Source organism: Ceratina calcarata, unplaced genomic scaffold, assembly GCF_001652005.2.
Source record: "Ceratina calcarata isolate Rehan_Ccalc_2016 unplaced genomic scaffold, ASM165200v1 scaffold43, whole genome shotgun sequence".
Classification (NCBI taxonomy): Eukaryota; Metazoa; Arthropoda; class Insecta; order Hymenoptera; family Apidae; genus Ceratina; species Ceratina calcarata.
In genome coordinates this window covers 700265-719691 of record NW_017166721.1, presented here as the reverse complement: position 1 = coordinate 719691, position 19427 = coordinate 700265, and the positions used below count along the sequence as shown (strand labels likewise).

Sequence of the window (19427 nt, the reverse complement as noted above, 5' to 3'; positions counted from 1 at the left end):
TTGGTTCCACGGCGAGAGACTTCTGGATGAAGGATTATTTCCAAAGAATTGTAGTTACAGATAATTAATCGATCGAATCGCGTACATCATTGTTCGTTGGAAAACGATACTAACTCTCGCATTTAGGTCACCGAATAATGGGTCTCGCGGCGCGTTCATTAGAGGAGGTCTATGTCTAGATTTAATAACGTAAAAATAAGTTTGCTCGACAGTATTTTTGTTCCGACTCGCGGCACAGTCACCGTGTCTCACAATACGAAAAGGAAGTTAATTACTCCTCGCTCTCGTTTCGATTTTTTTTTAATCCCGGGCTCCTCTACAAAAGGGAAAGAAGACACGACGTCGTAGCGAGAAAAATACGTAGCGACGAGAATCCGGCCATATGAAAAATAAGCATTTTATACCTTGCACTAGAATTTTCGAGAAATCAGGAATCTCCCACGGTTCCTCCTCTCGTTTCCCATAGCCGCGCGTTCAATTTTAAGGAGACGTAAAACGTTTTGTAATGCTCCCACCGCTGTCGATAAAAATCTCCCGAGCATTTTTCCTCGATCGAGGAGAGTTCTTTTGAAATAAAAGAGCGAGGCGGAGAACGGTTGATTACGAAGAACGATTAAATTTTTCATTATCGAAGAAATCCTGCAACGTCAGACAATGCAGAAACAAGTAATACCGGCGTGCGACCCGGGCAGCGGCTCGTCTTTTCACTCGAGCACCGATTCCAATCGTGATCGCGAATAATATCGACGAAATTAGATGGCAATTTAAAAAAAAAATATCCTGGAAAGAGATCCTCGACGATGATCGTTCCTCGGGGAAACCGTAGCTCTGCTCCTTTTTCATATTCCCGTTATTTGCATTTTCGTGAAACATTTTACCGTTCCGCGAAATCAGCATTGAAACGTAAAGAGAATATCAGGTAGACGCCGGTTTTCTCCAAACGCAGAAAGCATCTCATTGATGGCGATGGACAGAGCTCGAGAAACACGGATTTATTCCTCGTCCGGTTTCTTTCCTCTCGGAAGATTCTCACGGCCGAAGCATTGTGCCGGTGGTCGTGTTTCAATCCTTGACGCGAGCCAAGTTACTTCCGCTTTTGCACACCGCGAATTACATGCAGAGCGCGCAGTTATTTTAAAAGATTGTCGTCTCCAGACGTCTTTAATCTCGCGATGCGAATCCCCATTCTCCGTCGCGTGACGGAATACGAAACGCTTCTCTTCGTCGCTGCCTGTTACGGCCAGAGCTTCGCTAACGAATCTTCGATTCGTACACCGGACTAAACGTTGCCACATTTTCGTATTCTCTAGATTGCATAGAATTATTTTATAAAAGAGCACGGTTCGTTAAATAAATACATGAAGAGCCTGTGAGAAACAAACGAGACGTCTACACGCGTTTTTCGTCGACCGAAATCAATCGGAGGGTGGAGCCAAAGTTCGAAGAAGGCTCTCCTCCGGTGAGACCGCGTCGATTAAATTAGCGAGTGACAAGATCCGTGGAGAGTTAATTTTCCCGAAGGATCGCGGAACGAATGTCACGGAAAGGGAAAAGATGGCTTCGGTTCGATTATCAGGAAACGGATTATCGCGCTCGATTTCGCCGTTTTTGTATCAAGCGAGGTAGTCGCCGCGCGCTGCGTCCGACAAGCGTGTAATTCGCCTGCCACGAGAAGTCATCGCCGCGGAAAAAATGTCGTCGGCCGGGAAAAAGGAAGGCGGAAAGTTCCCTCAGTCGAAACAATGCTCGGCGTCGACCACTTTCCCTCTTTCGCGAACGCTCCGTTTCACCGGTTTTCCCGAAGTTCGGAGTTCGATCCGCACCGGGGAAAAAAGCCACGATGCCACACAGTCGAATCTCGAAGTTACGGTAATACCGGCACGGAGAGCGCACACCCGGTCGAAGTAGCTTCTGAAATTAATCTAGCGAAAGGGACCAGTGCAAAGCGACGCGACGGTACCACGAACGGTCCGTTTCCGCAAGTTGATATAAGTCGTGAAGTACGGTCCATTTTGCGGAGAGGAACACCTGCTCCCACCGAATCGCGACTAAACCCGGTTTCCATAAAGCCATCTCCGTTATTTATCAAAACGGAATAAACTCGAGCGATATCTTTACGTTGTACGGGTTTTTTATAGTTCCTTGCGTCGGACGGTTGTAGCGATTTTATCGTAGCCGGTTGCGATTCATCCGTGCCTACGCTAGACGAATTCTGAACTCACGGTCGAGCTGGCCGCTAGAAACGGTCGAAGCATCATTTCTGTTCGGTATACCCGTTGACCCGTATTCCTATTCGCGAAGTCAACGGCAGGGCGTTCCTTTCGTCGATACGTCCAGTTTCTTGGCATCGGTTTTCTTCGCCGACGCGGCAAGCGGCGGCGTTTCGCCACGCTCGTTCGATAATCCCGAAAAAACCGCGACTGCTCGGGACGGGCCGTTCGCATGCCCGATTAACTCGATACGTATCGACGCGAAAATCGTTGCCCGATCGTTGTACGCCGGTTTACGTGTCACTAAGCTCCGGGAGCTCGCTTATCGGCCGGGTTTGGACCTTCGATGGCTACGAAACAAATCTGGCAGCTGTGTCTACGAATTTGAAACGATACCTAAGCCGAATCGATCGAAATTCTCTTGTGCAATTTGTTAAAGAGACCAGCTGGGTACTCGTCGTCGGTGCAGCGCTGCTCGACGTGGCGCGGTCCGGTGTCGGTTCTGAATAATTCAAGCCTTTTTCACAACGTCGCGTCGCGCCGGTTCGTTATCGCGGCCGATGTAATTGAATTAAAAAAGAATGCCACCGATTATTCAACGGGGAACAAAAATATGGAACGGTCTTTTAAACTCGTATCGATTCCGCTCGCAATAATTAAGAAGCGTGTGCGAGTATAAATTCGTTCGACGCATATTTTTGTTGGTCCACTCCCGAAACGGTGAAAATAGTACACCGCTAAAAAATGTGTCGCGCATATTGCGGAGACGAATGTTGTCGCAACGCGACGGTTTAATAAATAAATAATCGTCGGATAAAAATGATAATCTCGCCCACTGGATACGTATTGGCTACCGGAATTCGTGCTGGTATCGCTGTCGCTGGTAGTCACGAAGTAATCGATACTGTATTATCGCGTGGGACGATCGGTAGCGTGTCGCGTGTAAAACCAAAGTCGATCAGTCGAGCATAATATTCGACAGCGAAATAACTGCTCGGATTTTCCACGGGCTCATGATCCTTTTATCGAAACGCATCTGCGTTTTCAGTGTTGCATGTATTACGTGAAACATTGTCAAGAAATTCCAATCGGAAGTGCAATTATCTCGATAGTCGATCGATCCTCATTTTATTGTAAATGCGAGCACGAAATTAATCACGGATCGTTCGCGCGCGATCAAGTTTCGGTGATAATCTTGTAATGGTATCGAGAGCGGCTCGAAGCTGTTACTAGCAGAGTTCTATCAGAGCGCGCAACTCGACTCGACTCCACTTCCCCATAGATATTACATGTGCACGTATCTACTTGCAGTTATCTCTGCTAGTGAATGTCATCCGACAGGAGGGTAATCCATAATCAGGCAATGCCTATATCCACTTGACTACCTAATACCTAATAGATCCCGCTCGAAGTAGACAGCCTGTGAATTACCGGTAGAATGAGTATGCAGAGACGCGTATTACGTCACCTGTTTCGCGTGTTTCCAAAACTGGGTGAATCGCGGGAAATCCAGCAATTTACCGGAACCGTTTCGCTCCGAGCCGTGACGATGCGACTAGTGATAAACGTTTTATACACGTTTTATCAAGATGCAATTTTTAATTCCGGCGTTCGTCGAATCGAGATTAAAAATTCGATTCTTATTATGCTCGAACGCACGAGAGCGGTGATCGTGCCTAATCTTTAACCGGGGCGTACACGAGCCAAGAAACTACCCTCGCCGAAGCTCACGAAGCGCAAACAGGCTCCGTTGCGCTGCAGACAATGGAAAGAATCGGGGAAACGAGGGAGAGAGTGCAGAAGTGGAAAAGAGGGACTATCTTGCATCGAGAGTTTCGTAAGATCGGTCGTAAAATCGTCTGGGAAGATGGAATCGATGCCGAGGTGCTGCGAGCGCGAAGTCTGTAGATTAACGCCCAGAAGAAAGTAAAAAGTAAAATAGAGGGAAAATTACAACGGCGAGAATTTTTGGCAAAACGTTTCGCTCAACGGTTTATATCTTCCTGCGAGTTGTAAAAAGTTCTGTCCGTCGGCGTAATAAGATTCCGGCTCTGCCTGGCGACGAATAACGGGCGTTCCTTCTCCGTGGACGGACAGGGGGATGACACGAGGCGAGGGTTAGATTCGACTGGCAACCAGGAAACCCGGAGCGATAAAGAAGACGGTTTTATCTTCGCGCGTGATTAAGCCACGCGGCAGTATATCATCGATTATATTCTCGTTAGCCTAAGTGGCGAACCCCTTTCTCCCACGGCACGCGTTTTCCTCGAATCTGCTCGAGCGGAAAGATAACCGGCGCCGTTTTCTTTACGTCGAAACACCCACCGCATTATATTCCGATTTACGACGAGACGCCATCGCGCCGTCGTTAACGAACGATCGAACTGCTGCACCAACAGTTCGTACAGCGATTCGCGTTTAAAATCACACTGTGGTCTACCTTTGCATTAGAAATAATGTAACGAACGCCTGATATTTTGCAAACGACGTACCCACGTAAGGAGGAAATAATTTCGTTTGAATGATAATAGAATATGAAACGATGAATTGCATGGTTGAAAAAATCTGCTCGATGAACCGAGTGACTGACTGACTGACTGACTGACAGTGTCAGCAAACAGGGATGACTGGCAAAGGAATCGAGGATGCAGGACAAGTACTTGCTCCCATTGTGTAGAACTGTTTGATCGAATGGTAGTTTGCACATACTAGCGCATTTAGTTCGGACATTTCCCTCCTTTTACCACCCTTTGTCTCTCTCCATCCTTCCGCCTCGACCCTTGCACCCTTTCCTCCTCCGCTCTTGTCTATGCAAAGGTTTGCCTAGTGCATCGCCTAGTGCTTGCACTCGGCGGATCGAGAGCTTTCCGAAGTGCTCGATGATTAGGAACGTTCGATCGTTAGCTGGGTATATATATATATACGTAGGTTCGCTGAAAGCAGAAGCCAACGGAATGCGAGTCGCTCTCGATAATAACGAAGCCGTAAAATTTGTCTGAGCTTTGTTACGGGAAAAGAAACCGATGCAAAAATCGCCTCTCGAGTTCTTCGAGCTACGAAAATTTCAATTACCATTCGTTTCGTTTTCGACACGAGCTCGCCTAAGCTGGGAACGCGTCGCAACAAGTGAAACACGAAACACGTATGGCCAACCGCGAAGCAGCAGTAGATTTCATTATCTCTATCTAGTTTCTCGCAATCTGTCCTGCCATTCTTCTCGGCCGAAGAAAGAAGCGCGAAGAGCGGAGGGTGCGAGAGGACCCTTCGGGACGCTCGAGCACTTTGGACCCCCTAAAACGCACTCGAAAGAACCGAGGCTCAGCGTTTCTGCCACTATCGCGTTATTTTCGCGGGAGCTGGAGTGCTCTTGAAGACCGAAGAACGTGTGCGTCAGCTTACCGCGTATTTACAAATTATTTCTTATGCACGATTCGCGAGGAATTCTCCTTCGAATTTTTACGTGGGCACGCAATGTACTTTAGACGCGGTTTGGGTCGCCTCCTTGGGGCACAATTATCGCGAGTACCAATTATCTAATTGCTCGAATTGCTGGAATACGTTGGTGGATGAAAAAATTCCGCCGGAAAAAATTCACCGTCAAGGGTCACAATTTAACGTAACGCGTGGGGTAGAGTCCGCCTCTCCTGGACTATGCGCTCCAATTAAACTCCACGATATTTTTACACACACATATAATGTTTCGCAAAAAAATAAAAAATACAGATCGAATGGAACTCGTTAAAGATTACCGGGGGACGAGGAATTTTTTAGACGAATTCCTGGAACTGGTCGAATTTAAACGAGAGGAGACAACTGAGAAACGGTTCAAGTTTAAACGCGACGGCCGTCCTTAAAGTTCATCCATCTTTTCGCATCGAGAAGTTTCCGCGGAGGCAAGTTCCTCGGTTGGATTAGTCATGAGTCGGATTACCGTGGAAGCCTATTGTGTCGGGAATTTACTAAATTTCATCCGGATGGGTGAGAACTCGGAAATTCCGGCGAATGTTCAACAAGTAATCGTAACGTCGCGGCAAAAACTGAATAGGGGTAAGTCCCAACGATAGAAGCGGAGATCAGTGACAAACGCAGAAGTCTTTCGAAAGGAAGAGAATGGCTGTAATAAATTCTCTTTCACCGGTTTTTCTGGCATCGAGCGACAACCGACACGAAAGGGGCGGTGATAAACTTCACGGACAGATCGCGCACGCAGAAATCTGAGATAGCCGCGTTATGCCAAAATTATTAACGGTTTCTATTATGTCGAGGACCATTCACCACAGATTTTCGTCTATATCTTATCGTCGATTAAACTCCCGTTGTACTTTCTACGCGGATAAAATCGAAGCGTACGCGCCTCATCGTCTGAACGTATTTTTTATAACATCATTTCCCACGGATTCTCTGCCGACGGCCGTGCCTCGTTGTTCACCCTCGTTTTATTTATTTTTCACGTTCGCCCCGGAATTTTTATGAAAGTAACTTCGAAGCCCTTGTGCCCGTCGGCTCGATAAATTATTACGTTAATTATAAAATATCCGTACCTTCGCCGTGCTCTCCCTCCGTTAAACTGTGCTTTAAAGGTTTCATAAAGGTGTTTCTGATACGGCGATAACGAATTTCAATCGCGAATTCGATAAAAAATTTGTGTATCTTTAACGGGTGAATCGTGTTTGCTCGATTTTGCATTTAATCGGTCGGGAATGTCGATGACACTTTTTACCATTTCGACGGGTTCTTCCATGAAACAAGCGTGTTTTCGACGTCACTCGTTAGCCCTGCCCTGCCGCGTTCGAACGATCGAGTTATGCGACGGCGTACGAAATAATCAGATTATTTCCCACGCGCACAGAAACTCGTTAAACGTACTTTCTGACAAACGTGCCATGGTATGTCGACGATGTAACCGCGTTATGATTCGTTTATTTAAACTACTGTTGCTCCCTTAACGAGATAAACTGGAGAACGATAGAGAACGTAATTAGGAAAAGAGAAGTATCGAATCGCGAACATTTTCGATGATTTAATAACGACCGCGACTCTTTCATGAACCATGAATATTTCTCAGGGTTAACGATAAAGCATAGGGGAAGAAGTAAGTGATATCGGAAGAAGAACTTGGTAATTTGTAATGTAAGCTTAAAGGGACTCGGCGAAAGTATCAGGGTGCACCTGGGTAACCGCGTAAACGGCGGAAACTTTGTTTCACTTTCTCAAGAAACAATCGAGTTGCATAATTCTCCGCGAGTAGGTAAGATATAAGTACAAAGTGTTCGTCGAACAGAAAACGGTGAACTTCCGAGCGTCGCCGGTGATCGAATCAGCGCGATATAAAAAAATGACTATTAAAATTTGATCCATCCTTCGTTCTTAATCCTTAGGGTCTCCGAAAACCAAGAAGCCACTCGAGAATATTTCCAAGCACCGAGCAATTACGTCGGGACTTTAATTAAAAACTCACTCGAACGAATTAACGTTTTCTACTCCCCGCGATTTCTGTACGCAATCCGAACTGTAAGCTGTGCGTACGACGCCGCAGTTACGAATACTTTCAACTTTTTATCCGTTTCGAGACTGAAATAACGACGAGATATACCAGCCAGCCGGTCCAACCGGTGCCCGTAACTCACGATTCCACCGAGATCCGGGTATCGATCCTGCTAGATCCTTGCGAGAGGTCCCCCGAGATGCAAAAACGAAAATACGAGGGTATACGCGCGAATACGAAGAGATTCTTTTTACTATCGATGGACAGTATATCGACCATCGAACCGTGGCCGATAAATATCGGAGGACGACGTAAGGTGATTAAAAATGCCAGCGCGTGCTCGGGTCTGCGGAGATTAATCTCACGCGTGGTCGTAGAGAGGGATAGAAAGTTTGGTCAATTACGAGGGTCGAACCCGAACAGCCCCATAAGGGATGATCGAGCCGATGAACGTCGCGATTGAGACCCGCCTGCAAATTGTTTCCTCCCGATTGAATCCCTTTCTTCGACGCGCTTTTGCGGCCTCGAAAATACGCTCGATACGATGTTTGATGAAATAGAACGTTCCCGACATTGATACCCTCGAAACATATTTTTGTACAAGAAACAGAACGATGGAAAAAGGGCATATGGAAGCCCGGGAGATGTTGGACGCGCGATGGGGTAGGGAGAATTCCAGCTTGCACCGTTTCAGTACCGGTGAAGCAACCCGCATTGTCTTCGTCTCAAATCCTCCATTGTTTTATTCCGACTCGAAGCCCCTTTTGACGCGAGCCTGAATTCAGATACCCTCCCGTTGTCTAGGTGCAACCTGTCCGTCGCGTCACGTCGAGATACGTAAGATCACTGTTATCGTGATGCTAGGGGAACTGTTTCTTAAACGTTGAAACGAGCTCGCACCCGGAGCTCGTGCACGAGAAGCATTTAGTAATCGGAGAAAAATTGTAGGTAAATGCGTCGAGGAGAGCGCGGCGCTTATTCTCAAGGTGTAAAAGGTTTGTGCAGCCACGTTTCGCGTCTGGCCGCGTTAAACGCTCGAAAGAGCGATCTTAAACGAGGTAGACGAGTGGCAACCGGTGGTTCTAACGACGCGACGGCTCCGGTTCCAGAGGGGTTCGCGTTCCCGTCGTCGACCTTTCACGCCGTCATCCTACGAGCCCGACTTTAAACGATAAAGTGGCAAACTAATCGGTAGCCGCGATACACGCGAAAGGAGATAATGGACCGACGCCACAGCCTCGACCGCGTCCCGCTCACAAACTCGGTTGCCACCGATAAAATCAAACCTTCCTTTTCCTAGCTTCCCTCCGCCCTCTCGGTCGAATGGACATTTAAACAACGCGAATCACGATTTTCCCTGTTGCAACCACGCGGCTAAACGGTAGTATCCTTTCCATCCTTGCGAAACTCGCACAATACGTCCGTTAAAAGCCCCGGGTAAAGATAAACTTTTCTCGTGGCGAAACACGGATTCTATTTACGGAACGCGGTTAAAAGCGTCCGCAGCTTTCGTTTGATCCTTTTTTAACGTATTACGACCGCGACACTATGTACGCGGGAGAGTAATAACCGTGGCTCATCGTTCCGCCTTTTAATAAATTTATCGCACGTCCAAACCTTTTCGACGAACGCGAAATATCATTTTCCGATATTTCGAAATTACGTCGACGCGTTTGCTCTTAAAGTGTATCTTTGAAATCGTAATTCTTCAAACATTCGTTTCATCGATCGAACACCGAATCTTATGAATTCAGCAAATACGCGGTCGAATAATTAATGAAGGAGAATGGAGGAATTCGCACAGGAATTCCGGAAAGTTTCGGGGGAATGGCGGTAAAGATGAGATGCGAACTAATTAACGAGCGATTTGAGTTGACAATTTTCGGGAAAAGCGGCAGGCTTTAAACGGCCGCGCCGTGTACCCGACTCGCTTTTGCAAAAACAAGTATTCCTATATCTCAAAACTTTGGCAATAGTCCTCTCTCCCGTGTCGGCTGAATCGCGCCCCGCCGACGAAAATCCGAGGCCTGTTCGTTCATATATGAAAGCTTGGAACACATACTCGGCAACGCGCGCTGTTTGAGAACTTTCCAACGGAACTGCCATAATTCAGGGGGCAGCCGGAGTGCAGTTAAAAGCACGACTTTTTCCCGCTATTTACATTCGACCCGAGCCGAATAATCGGACTAGACCTTAACGAAACAAGAACGTTGAAAGAGCAGCTCCAAGGATCAAGACGATCTCCATTGTTCCATATGTATTCGAACAGAGAAACCAAGGCATCTGTTAAATGGAGGAGGTTTCCAAGCGTCTTTCAAACTTGTGCTTTTCAATTAAACCGGTAAACAATGCGATCCATTTGTTAGGCGAACGAGTGGACCGACGCGGCGCGTACCGGCGATTATTGAGCTCGTACGAAGTACCGAGGACGTACGTGACGTTCGATGGTATTGATTGCGCGTTGGTCACGGTATCGTTACATTTATCGTCGGTACGCTATTAGTATCTCCTCCGCGGTAACGAACTCGTCCGAACTAAAATATCCGAGAAACTCGTGTAAGGCGTCGAACGTCCTAAATGCGTTTGGCACGGGAACGAGCAGGAAAATTGGACGAATCGGCGCAAAGCGACGCGACGGAACGCAGGCCGCGAGATGACAGAAGATATTGGTTGGCAGGAAATAAATCAGTATGACGAGGAGGTAAAGCGAAAGAGGAGACGAGGAGAGGCAGGCCCATAATTTGACATCGCTCGTGTTCCGTCGGTTACTCCAGCTTAATTACATTCCACGGTGCTCGCCACTCATTGTATCCCCGGGAAGAGTTACGTTTCCCAGGGCAAAGACGAAGACGTCCTGAAAGTTGGTATGCGACTCGCTGCGAAATGCGTTCGCTGAAAATTAGCTCGTGTGTCCCGTATTTTCTGAAGATAACGAATCGAGTTCGTCGGCAGTTCTTTCGAGTCGAAGCTCGACGAGGAACTCGGGGCGAAGGTGAGGGCGCGAAAACTAGGAAAACGGTGCGAGAAGATAGATCGGCGAACGATCTAATTTTATACGCGCAGGGCCCGAGAGGGAGGGCACGGTCTCCCACACAGTGAAAAGAGAGAACGAGCTTTTGCAGGGCGGCTGTGCAGGCCGGGATGAAAAAAGCTGCTCATCGAAGCTTACGACGACGGGAAACCGAAGCGATCGACGTCATCGGAGGCTCGTCGGGCTCTTGGAAGCTTTGATCGCTCGGCCGGATGCCGTTTCTCGTCAAACAGAGACAAAGACATCGACCAGCTGCGCTCGCCGCGAACAAGGACACGTTTCTGTCCATTACAGTTTGCTCGTACGAGCTTTGTCGAAAATACACGTCGTCGTCGCGTGATCGGACCATCGAATCGTTTCTGAGTCGAATTTTTTTTTTTACGTGACTCCCGCAGAAAATGACGGTGCTAATTTACTCGAATAAAATTACTCGTCCCACGTCCTACCTCCCTTTTTCAAACCCTGAGCTTACACGGCAGACGGTTTCCCATGACGTTGCAACTCTTTTTACGCGAATAAACGATCCGGGACCGAGCGAATTGAAAACTCATTTTATTTTAAATCTAGTGGATATCCTATCTACGAAAATTGCAGGTGCACCTGTCCCACTCGATATCGTCAGATTCCTCCCGATAGATTCCCCTAATTACTCGACCCTCGACGACCTTCAACGACCACTCGGACCGTCATCGATGACTCTGTCAAATGTGGTCTAATAACGCAAAATTACGAGAATCCGAGTGTTGGAACGTGCACGGGTAGCCAGCTATCAGCCACCCGCTCGTACGTTTGTTCGATATCGATAATCACTGTAATACAGGCCGTTCGTATCAAATAAACACCGAGCACCTGATACCGCGAGCTATAAAACGTAACGAGAGACGGCACAGTCATTTCCGTTAAGCTTGCGAAAATATTGGAGCTCCTAGAAGAAACTAGCGTAATTATTCTCGGACTGGAGGAAAGGGTTGCGAACGCGAGGCGCCCGTAATTAGACCCGTTACGCGAGGCGACAGGTGCGTCCACGTTTAAAAGGCAAAAGGTCGCGACGGGACATTGCACGTTTTACAAATTTAGATAATATTTATTAAAAGGAACGAAGTGGTGTCCGAGGCGTCGAATCTCGTACCTACTCGATCCGAGTAGAGAGACAAAAGAGAAGGAACTCGATGGCTTTTTAGAATTTTTAATAAACGACATCGGCACGCTCGCGATTTCCCGCAAAAGCGGAAATGCAAATTCAGCGCTTTCTCCGGAAGGGGAGGAGGACTAGCCTCTTGTAATGCCGACATTAAAATTGCAAACCGTGCAACCAGCACGGAGCGAAACCTTCGTCTCCCCGATCCCCTGTTCTTTTCCCTCTCCCCGGCACGACTATGATTGTCCGTGGAGATCTTCAAGTACCGACGTGGAAACAGTGTTCGAGCAACGGTAAATGAAAGCCGGCGAAACCGTCATGAAAACGCGTCTGCGGATGCGTCATATTAAAGTCTGGCATTGTTCGTCTCTAATGCAGACGACGTGATGCCGGAAAACCGAGGGAACGAGCTCGATGCTTCCAAAGACGAGGACAGCTACGAGAAGATCAAGGATTACCCGGCATTCACGATTCCGCGGATGGTTATAGTCACCCTCCCAAAACCGCGAATTCGTGCTCCCCACACCCACGCGATATCCCGTTCGAATAAGAAACAGCATTTATATCGCTTACCTAAATATTAAAAATCCGTTGTTCCCCCGCGATACCCGCCCGTGAACGAGCAAACCTAATTTAACCGTCCATTGTCGCGTCGTCGTTGTTTCACAAAATTGCATAACAATCGACCGTACACTGATAATTGCTACAAATAATATATAATTATCGACCAATTCGACATTCATTTCGCTTAGTTCAAGTTTCTATTTACAATAAAGGCAACACAGATCAACTAGTTCAATGACGCGGGAAGGTCTGTCACGACACACAAGAAAAATCAAGGCATGATCATTCAATTTCTGAAGAAACGATTTACATAAAACATATGAAATATCGATAAAAATGAACTTTTATATATTAGATTGCGACCGCATATTTAAATATCTGCGTAAGCACGTAATAAAATTTTCCAACCGATCGCGAATGCTAATGGCCGACATAAACAAACGACCGGCATCGCAGGAGCACGCGATTCAACAGGCGAGTTTTATCGAATGTACTCGTATACATCTTGTCATATATTCGAAAACGAACAATGTACGTAACAAAGATCGTCGCGAACGTAAAATCGAGACAATTGTAAGCGTGCACGATATAGGACATTGAAAACAAGTATCTACGCGCAAAGGACACATCAATATTACGAGCCAGAGGGTACAGTTTGCCGAGCGTGGCAACGTGAGCATCGTCGTCAAGGTGTACAGTTAATAATCTGCATTAAACGAATCTGGACTTACCTTCGCACATTCGTTGATGAATAGCCAGACGCGTCTTCTCCTCGATTTTTCTCAACACTAAAAACTACGAAAAACTGACGGCACGAGCAACACACGAAACAAACCAGCCGGCCGGCCGCGCACCAACTACGACAATTCGTTCGCATTCGCGCACGATTGCAATGGCGAGACTCACGACGCCATCTGTCGGCCGTAAATTTTACTACCGACGTTTAAGCTCTAAATTCAAATGCGACATAAAAGACCACGACTGAGAGGTAAAACGAGACTTGATACACAATTCATTTTGAATGAAGAATTTTATTAAAAGAATTGAATTTACTTGGTTTAGACAAAGAGTAGGTCACTGTATAACGTGATAGAAAAATTAGATTAGGATTAAGGAATATTGGCTAAGTAATCCTTGACGTTCGAAGGTTCTAATCTTCTGAATCCGTTCGCATCGCAAATACCAACTTCAATGTTATCCGCGGTCATCTGTCCCTCGAAACCTTCCTTCAACGTTAGAATAGCAGTGTGTACGGCGTCATCCAATTCCAAATCCTCGCTATACCTTTTCTCGAGGAACACTTTCCCATTTACAAAATTTTTACCCATTGCGGTTGCCTTCCATGCGAAATAAGCGCCAGAAGGATCGCACTGATACAAGCAAGGTTTGCCATTATCCCAACCGCAGATTAACAACGAAACTCCGAACGGTCTGACTCCACTACAATTTCCAATTTGATAACAGATTAATTGCATTTTGAGAACTCCTTGTAGAGATAATTGTTCAATAAATACATACCCAGATTGCGTGTATTCTTGCATGAGCATCGCGACTCTTTGCACCAGTTGAGCAGTAGGTATGGGCTCTTGATAAATCAGTTGATATTGTTGAGCCATTTTACGTGCTTGCTTTACTAACAATCTATAATCTGGACCCATCCCACTATACACCATTCCAATATGTTTCGTGATCATTTCTACTTTCTTTACGCTATGTTCGTCGTACAATATCGATTTGTGCTTGTTTTCGGTGGCAAGTACAACTCCATTAGATGCCTTGATGCCAACGCTGGCTGCACCAGCGGCCACGGCAGCCAGAGCATATTCTATTTGCACCAACTTCCCGGATGGGCTGTGGAAAAAAATACATATTCCCCCTTCAAAAATTTCGTTGAATCATTCCGTGTATTTCGGTAGAAAGGATTTAGATTCTATTAAATGGACTATGTCTCATTCATTTTTATATTATTATTTAAATAGACAAGACCATGGGAAATGTATCAATCGTTTTTTAAATGTACAGACAATGATTAATACTGTAAAACGATTGTAGGATTTTACAGGTTATCCGTACTATAAGTTTTGATAACTCGGTACGTTGTACGAGAAGGACGTAGAAGTAAAATCTTTAAAATATGACAATTTTCATAGAAAGTATTAACATTTACCTGAAAGTTGTCAATGAAAAACTATATCGTTCTGTAGCCATGACAATTACTTTGCAACAATACAGATTACTGAATATGAAGAATACTGCGTGCAACTGCGTGAACTTGCGGTGAAAGGTTTGACAGTATTTACGAACGAAAGGAACGAGAATGTCTTCGAACTAGGAATATTTTCAGCCATGATTCACGTACCAAGGAGACCTCCGGAGATTGCGCAGGTTTAAAAAGGGGCGCGTACGTTAGCTAAATTATTTGAAATCGAGTTTCATTTAAAATATCTTAACGGGCGTTACAAATGTATAATAATAACTCTCTCCCTGGTTTCTCCATATCTCGATCAACTAAACGAATGCAGGCAATTAAAAATTGATTCTGTACTGCTATAAAAATCTAACTTCAAACGATAGGAGAATGTCAATTTTGTAACGATTTTTATTACCGATTATACTGGACCATCACCGTCCAAAAAATAAGGTCCATCGTACAGGAACGATTGAACCAACATATCGTTAAATGTATCGTGCAAACTATCGCACGGCATTTTGGAAGAAATATGTTCAGTACAAACGCGTGGTTCGTCCGCTGCGTTTAATTTTGAATACGATACAATAATAATCTAATTATATATCGGACGAAAGAAAATGGCCAACGAGGACGAGAAAGAGTCTAAGGTGGAAGAATTGTACTCGTGGATTTCTGGGATACCTCTCTCGAAGCCGACAAAAAACTTGAGCAGAGATTTTTCGGACGCCGGTATATACAGTTGCTTCGTCTATCAAAACTCTTGCATTGCACGTAAATAGTTATAAAAAATGTATATTTAGTGATGATGGCAGAGATCCTTAAACAATATTATCCCCGGCACGTCGATCTGCACAATTACATGCCAGTCAATAGTCTGAATTTAAAGAAAGAAAATTGGAACATACTGAATCGGAAAGTGCTCAGCAAAATTGATATGAAATTAAACAAAGATGCGATCAATCAATTGGCGAATTGTCATCCTGGAGCTGCTGAAAATATATTGCTAATGCTGAAGAAGAGAATTTCGAAGGATGCCGAGTCTAACAGTACTCAGGATCCGTCATGCAACGATAAGGAAAATGAATTTATTGAAGAGAATAGCAAAAGTAAAAATAAATTAAAGAATCCAAAGGAATGCAACTGTAATGTCTACAAAGTGCACGATATTTCGTTTAGGTAACGCAGACGAACTCGATACGGACGCTACGAAATCGACACCTTGTCCTGTTAAGCAACCAACTTCGAACACCGTGACTAGCGAGAGATCAGTATTTCTATATGTCCAAGAAAAATTCTACTTTTTCTGGAGATGGCTGTTAAGTTTCCTCTCCGCCTGGAATTGCTTTCCGTACATAATGTTTCAAATAAGAAGTTATGTTCCAAATTCGAGTAAGTTCTCGATCGTGAAAGCGTCTTAACCGTGCAAATAGAAAAGAATTTTATGATCGTTCCGCTTCCATCGTTGAAGTGGGCGATGGTACCGGGGATTCTAGAACGCAGAAAACCGTGGGCGACGAAGATGTCGTTCCTCGTCACGTTTGCGCGCAATTGAAGCAGGAACTCCGCGAAATCGATGACATTATTTGCACTCTGAACCACAAGGTTGCGTATCTCGAAAGCGCGATGAAACTGAAAGACCAGCGAATATCCAATCTGACGTCGCAGATTTTGCAAAGTACCGTAGAGGCCGAGCAAGTCTTCAAACTCCAAAGGAACGATTCCACGGTTAAATCTAAGAACATTCGAGTTGACGCAAAGATAAAGGAATAACGCATAAGATAAATAAATACTCGTTGGTAGTATCGAACAGGACATTCGTTACGTTAATTGTTCAGGCCACTTAAAACTTTCTCATATGATAGAAGGAAAGTAGAAAATCTGCCGGTTTCTAACTTTCATCGAAAGCGCGTAATCGTGGAACAGAACTTTAAATTAAACTCGTTGCGAATCGGAATATCCTAACTCCAATTAATCGGTATGATTAAAATTCTGCCGGTCCGAATTCGTTAACATAAGATGTCGAGTGACTCATTTTCATTTTCACGAGGCGAACATTCTCTTCAGGTGTCGCTACGGAAATCGATAATCATTATTCATGAACAACTTATTAGCGAAAAAATATTACCTGTTGCGCTGTCATCGGTATTCAAATAAAGTCTAATTAGAATCTCATAAATCGCGTTCACCATTGAATTTGTAACGCGTTTTTTATTATTTTATTCGCTTCGACGAGGCTCGACGAAGTTGAAAGAACGCGGTGGGCAGAGTCGAAAAGAATACGCGTAAGCAGTTATTTTTCAGAACTACGAGGAACTTGACATTAAACGAAGGTTTGTAGAAGCCGCTCTCTCGTCCCTGTTCTTGGGAACGCGAGTGGGGAGATGCTTGGTGCAGGGTCACGTACCGCAATTCTATCCGTAGTATAGCATAGTAGAGAGGCAACGTTCCTGACGAAAAGGTGTGCTGGTACCTGGACTCTCTCGAGCTTTCCTTCCAAAGGAAAATTTCGCAGCAAGTGGTGTGAGTATAATGAACCGAATTTTTTCCCGCACTCGACGACACTTTTCCACGCCGCTCTGTTGAAATTTCATCCGTCGGTCTAATTTAATATTCCTCTTCGTTACGACGACGTGACAGAAAAATTATTTGAACTTTTTCTATCTCATTAGCGTACAATGAACTTTACGAAATTTCCTGTTGCAAGTCTCATAGACAGCTGTGACACCGTCGCTTTTTACATTAGTTATTATCCTATCACCCGTTAACGTGTCAATCACTTTTACCGTATCATGCATAAACGGGATTCCATAAGAACCTGTTTATCCGGAGTTTCACATTGTCATCGAAGAAGTAGATCATTAAAAAATCTATAGATGCAGAAACTGTAGAAACACGTTGGAAAGTAAAGAAAATGCTCGGTCCGATGACTTAGTCTCTGTTAAATAGAAAGTCAATGTCCGATATCTTTAACGATCCATGTTCACGGTCATTGACCTTGTGCATTCTACTTATACATATGCATAACTATACCGACGTTTCTTCGAACGAAGAATCGAGAGAATTCAACGGTACGGCAACTCTCTCGGGCCGGTCGAGAGGATTCCGAATTCTTTTTACTTCTTTCCTCATACGACACATCTGTTTAGATTCGCGATTGAACATGCTATCGAAGATTGCGATTTGTGCCGTGCTTGGCTGCCTGGCCGCAGGCGCAGTGTTCCTCTTTCTTCTGTTCCTGCTAGCGATATACTTGTACGCCCAGTACACGATGGGAGTATGCAGGAGTAAGACCAGACTGGACGGGAAGACTGTGATAGTAACTGGATGCACTTCCGGTATCGGTAAAGAAACGGCGAGGGACCTCGCGAAGCGGGGCGCGAGGCTGATCATGGCTTGCAGGAACTTGGACGCAGCGAACAAGTTAAAAGGTTGTCTTTACTTATTAGCAGATTTCTTGCAGTACATCGAATATGCAAATAGCACTTTTCTGTTAATTAACCGACCTCCGTTTATATAATCACATTTCTGAGAAATGCACACGTGTGCATATAAATGCGTTACCATTTCTTTTTAAAACGCGTCATTCGTTTTTGTAGAAGAATTAATAAAGGAATCCGGCAACAGCAACATTGTGGCCCGAAAACTTGACTTGTCATCGCTTTCCTCGGTGAGGGACTTCGCGCAGCAAATAAATCGCGAAGAGACCAGATTGGACGTGTTGATTCACAACGCGGGAACGGCGGAGGTTTTTAGAAAAAAAGTCTCCGAGGACGGCTTGGAAATGACCATGGCCACGAATCACTACGGTCCATTTTTACTTACTCATCTCTTAATAGGTGCGATGCTCTTTATTTTTTACTTACCGTGACATCGCACTCTTGGGCGCAACGCGATTTATTATCGCGACTTTGCAGACTTGATGAAACGATCGAAGCCCAGCCGAATAATCGTCGTTACCTCGGAACTATACGTCTTGTCGAGATTAAATTTGGACAACGTCAACCCTACCACTACCCTGCCAGCTTATTTGTATTATGTCTCGAAATATGCGAACATCGTCTTCACATTGGAGTTAGCGCGTCGGCTGGAAGGAACCGGCGTTAGCGCCAACTGTCTCCATCCAGGATTGATAAACACCGGAATCTGGAAGAACGTCCCGCCTCCAGCTTCTTGGGTGTTGAACATTATCCTAAATACTTTTTGCAAAAATGCTGAGCAGGGCGCGCAGACCTCTTTACACCTCGCCGTTTCGGACGAACTCAACGGAGTCTCTGGCAAATACTTTATGGACTGCCGCGTAAGTGAAACTCTTGATCAGAAGTTTCGAACTCGGAAAGGATTCACCTTTTTTTAAAAATTGCAATTTTCTCATCTTTAGGAGCGTGGACTTACTCGTGGCGTGCAAGATCCGGCAAAAGGCAAGAAGTTCTGGGAACTTAGCGAGACCATGGTGAAACTTCAGTCCACGGATCCAAAAATTTAAAATTTTGATTCACCTTTCCATGTACTTGAATATATTTAAATATATTTAATTTGTTAAATTTTTATATTATTGTATCGCATCGCGTTAATGAGAAATAAACATATTTTTTACATTTTCTTGTTTACTACAATTCGATTACACAACACAGTAATATATGTCATTAAATGACTGGTGTCAGTGTTTGATCGTTTTTAAAGCCGAGGGCAAGAGGAATTCTAATACATACAGATATATAACACACTGGAGCTTCATGCAGGCCGGTAAACCTGTTCTGAAAGTTAGCGAACTTAGAAATACGAGGACGAGCTAGGACAGGCTTTTGTCC

At 45.1% G+C, this 19427-nt stretch overlaps 4 protein-coding genes across 5 annotated transcripts in view; 2 read left to right on the top strand and 2 right to left on the bottom strand.

Annotated features, from left to right (window-relative positions):
• Nucleotides 1-13301, bottom strand: part of msi (RNA-binding protein musashi) — a 79714-nt gene extending 66413 nt beyond the window's left edge. For both annotated transcript variants that reach the window (XM_018027703.2, XM_018027704.2), the window contains exon 1: nucleotides 13160-13301. The gene's annotated coding sequence lies outside the window, so the exon portion shown is untranslated. The remainder of the gene's footprint in view (nucleotides 1-13159) is intronic.
• A 138-nt stretch (nucleotides 13302-13439) lies between these two features.
• On the bottom strand, nucleotides 13440-14706 carry Prosalpha2 (proteasome alpha2 subunit). The gene is made up of 3 exons (XM_018027693.2): nucleotides 14596-14706; nucleotides 13947-14279; nucleotides 13440-13868 (listed from the first exon to the last, which is right to left on the bottom strand). Exons 1-3 carry the CDS (start codon nucleotides 14634-14636, stop codon nucleotides 13538-13540), a joined length of 705 nt encoding a protein of 234 aa, XP_017883182.1. The 5' UTR covers nucleotides 14637-14706; the 3' UTR covers nucleotides 13440-13537.
• A 92-nt stretch (nucleotides 14707-14798) lies between these two features.
• On the top strand, nucleotides 14799-16113 carry LOC108626805 (sperm flagellar protein 1). Its single transcript, XM_026815131.1, has 2 exons — nucleotides 14799-15348; nucleotides 15420-16113. The coding sequence occupies exons 1-2, from the start codon at nucleotides 15237-15239 to the stop codon at nucleotides 15797-15799; spliced, it is 492 nt and encodes a 163-aa protein (XP_026670932.1). The 5' UTR covers nucleotides 14799-15236; the 3' UTR covers nucleotides 15800-16113.
• Nucleotides 16114-17031: 918 nt separating this feature from the next.
• LOC108626836 (retinol dehydrogenase 14) lies at nucleotides 17032-19169 on the top strand. Its single transcript, XM_018027742.2, has 5 exons — nucleotides 17032-17139; nucleotides 17766-18047; nucleotides 18216-18455; nucleotides 18534-18916; nucleotides 18998-19169. The coding sequence occupies exons 2-5, from the start codon at nucleotides 17780-17782 to the stop codon at nucleotides 19100-19102; spliced, it is 996 nt and encodes a 331-aa protein (XP_017883231.1). The 5' UTR covers nucleotides 17032-17139; nucleotides 17766-17779; the 3' UTR covers nucleotides 19103-19169.
• The last annotated feature ends 258 nt before the right edge of the window (nucleotides 19170-19427 follow it).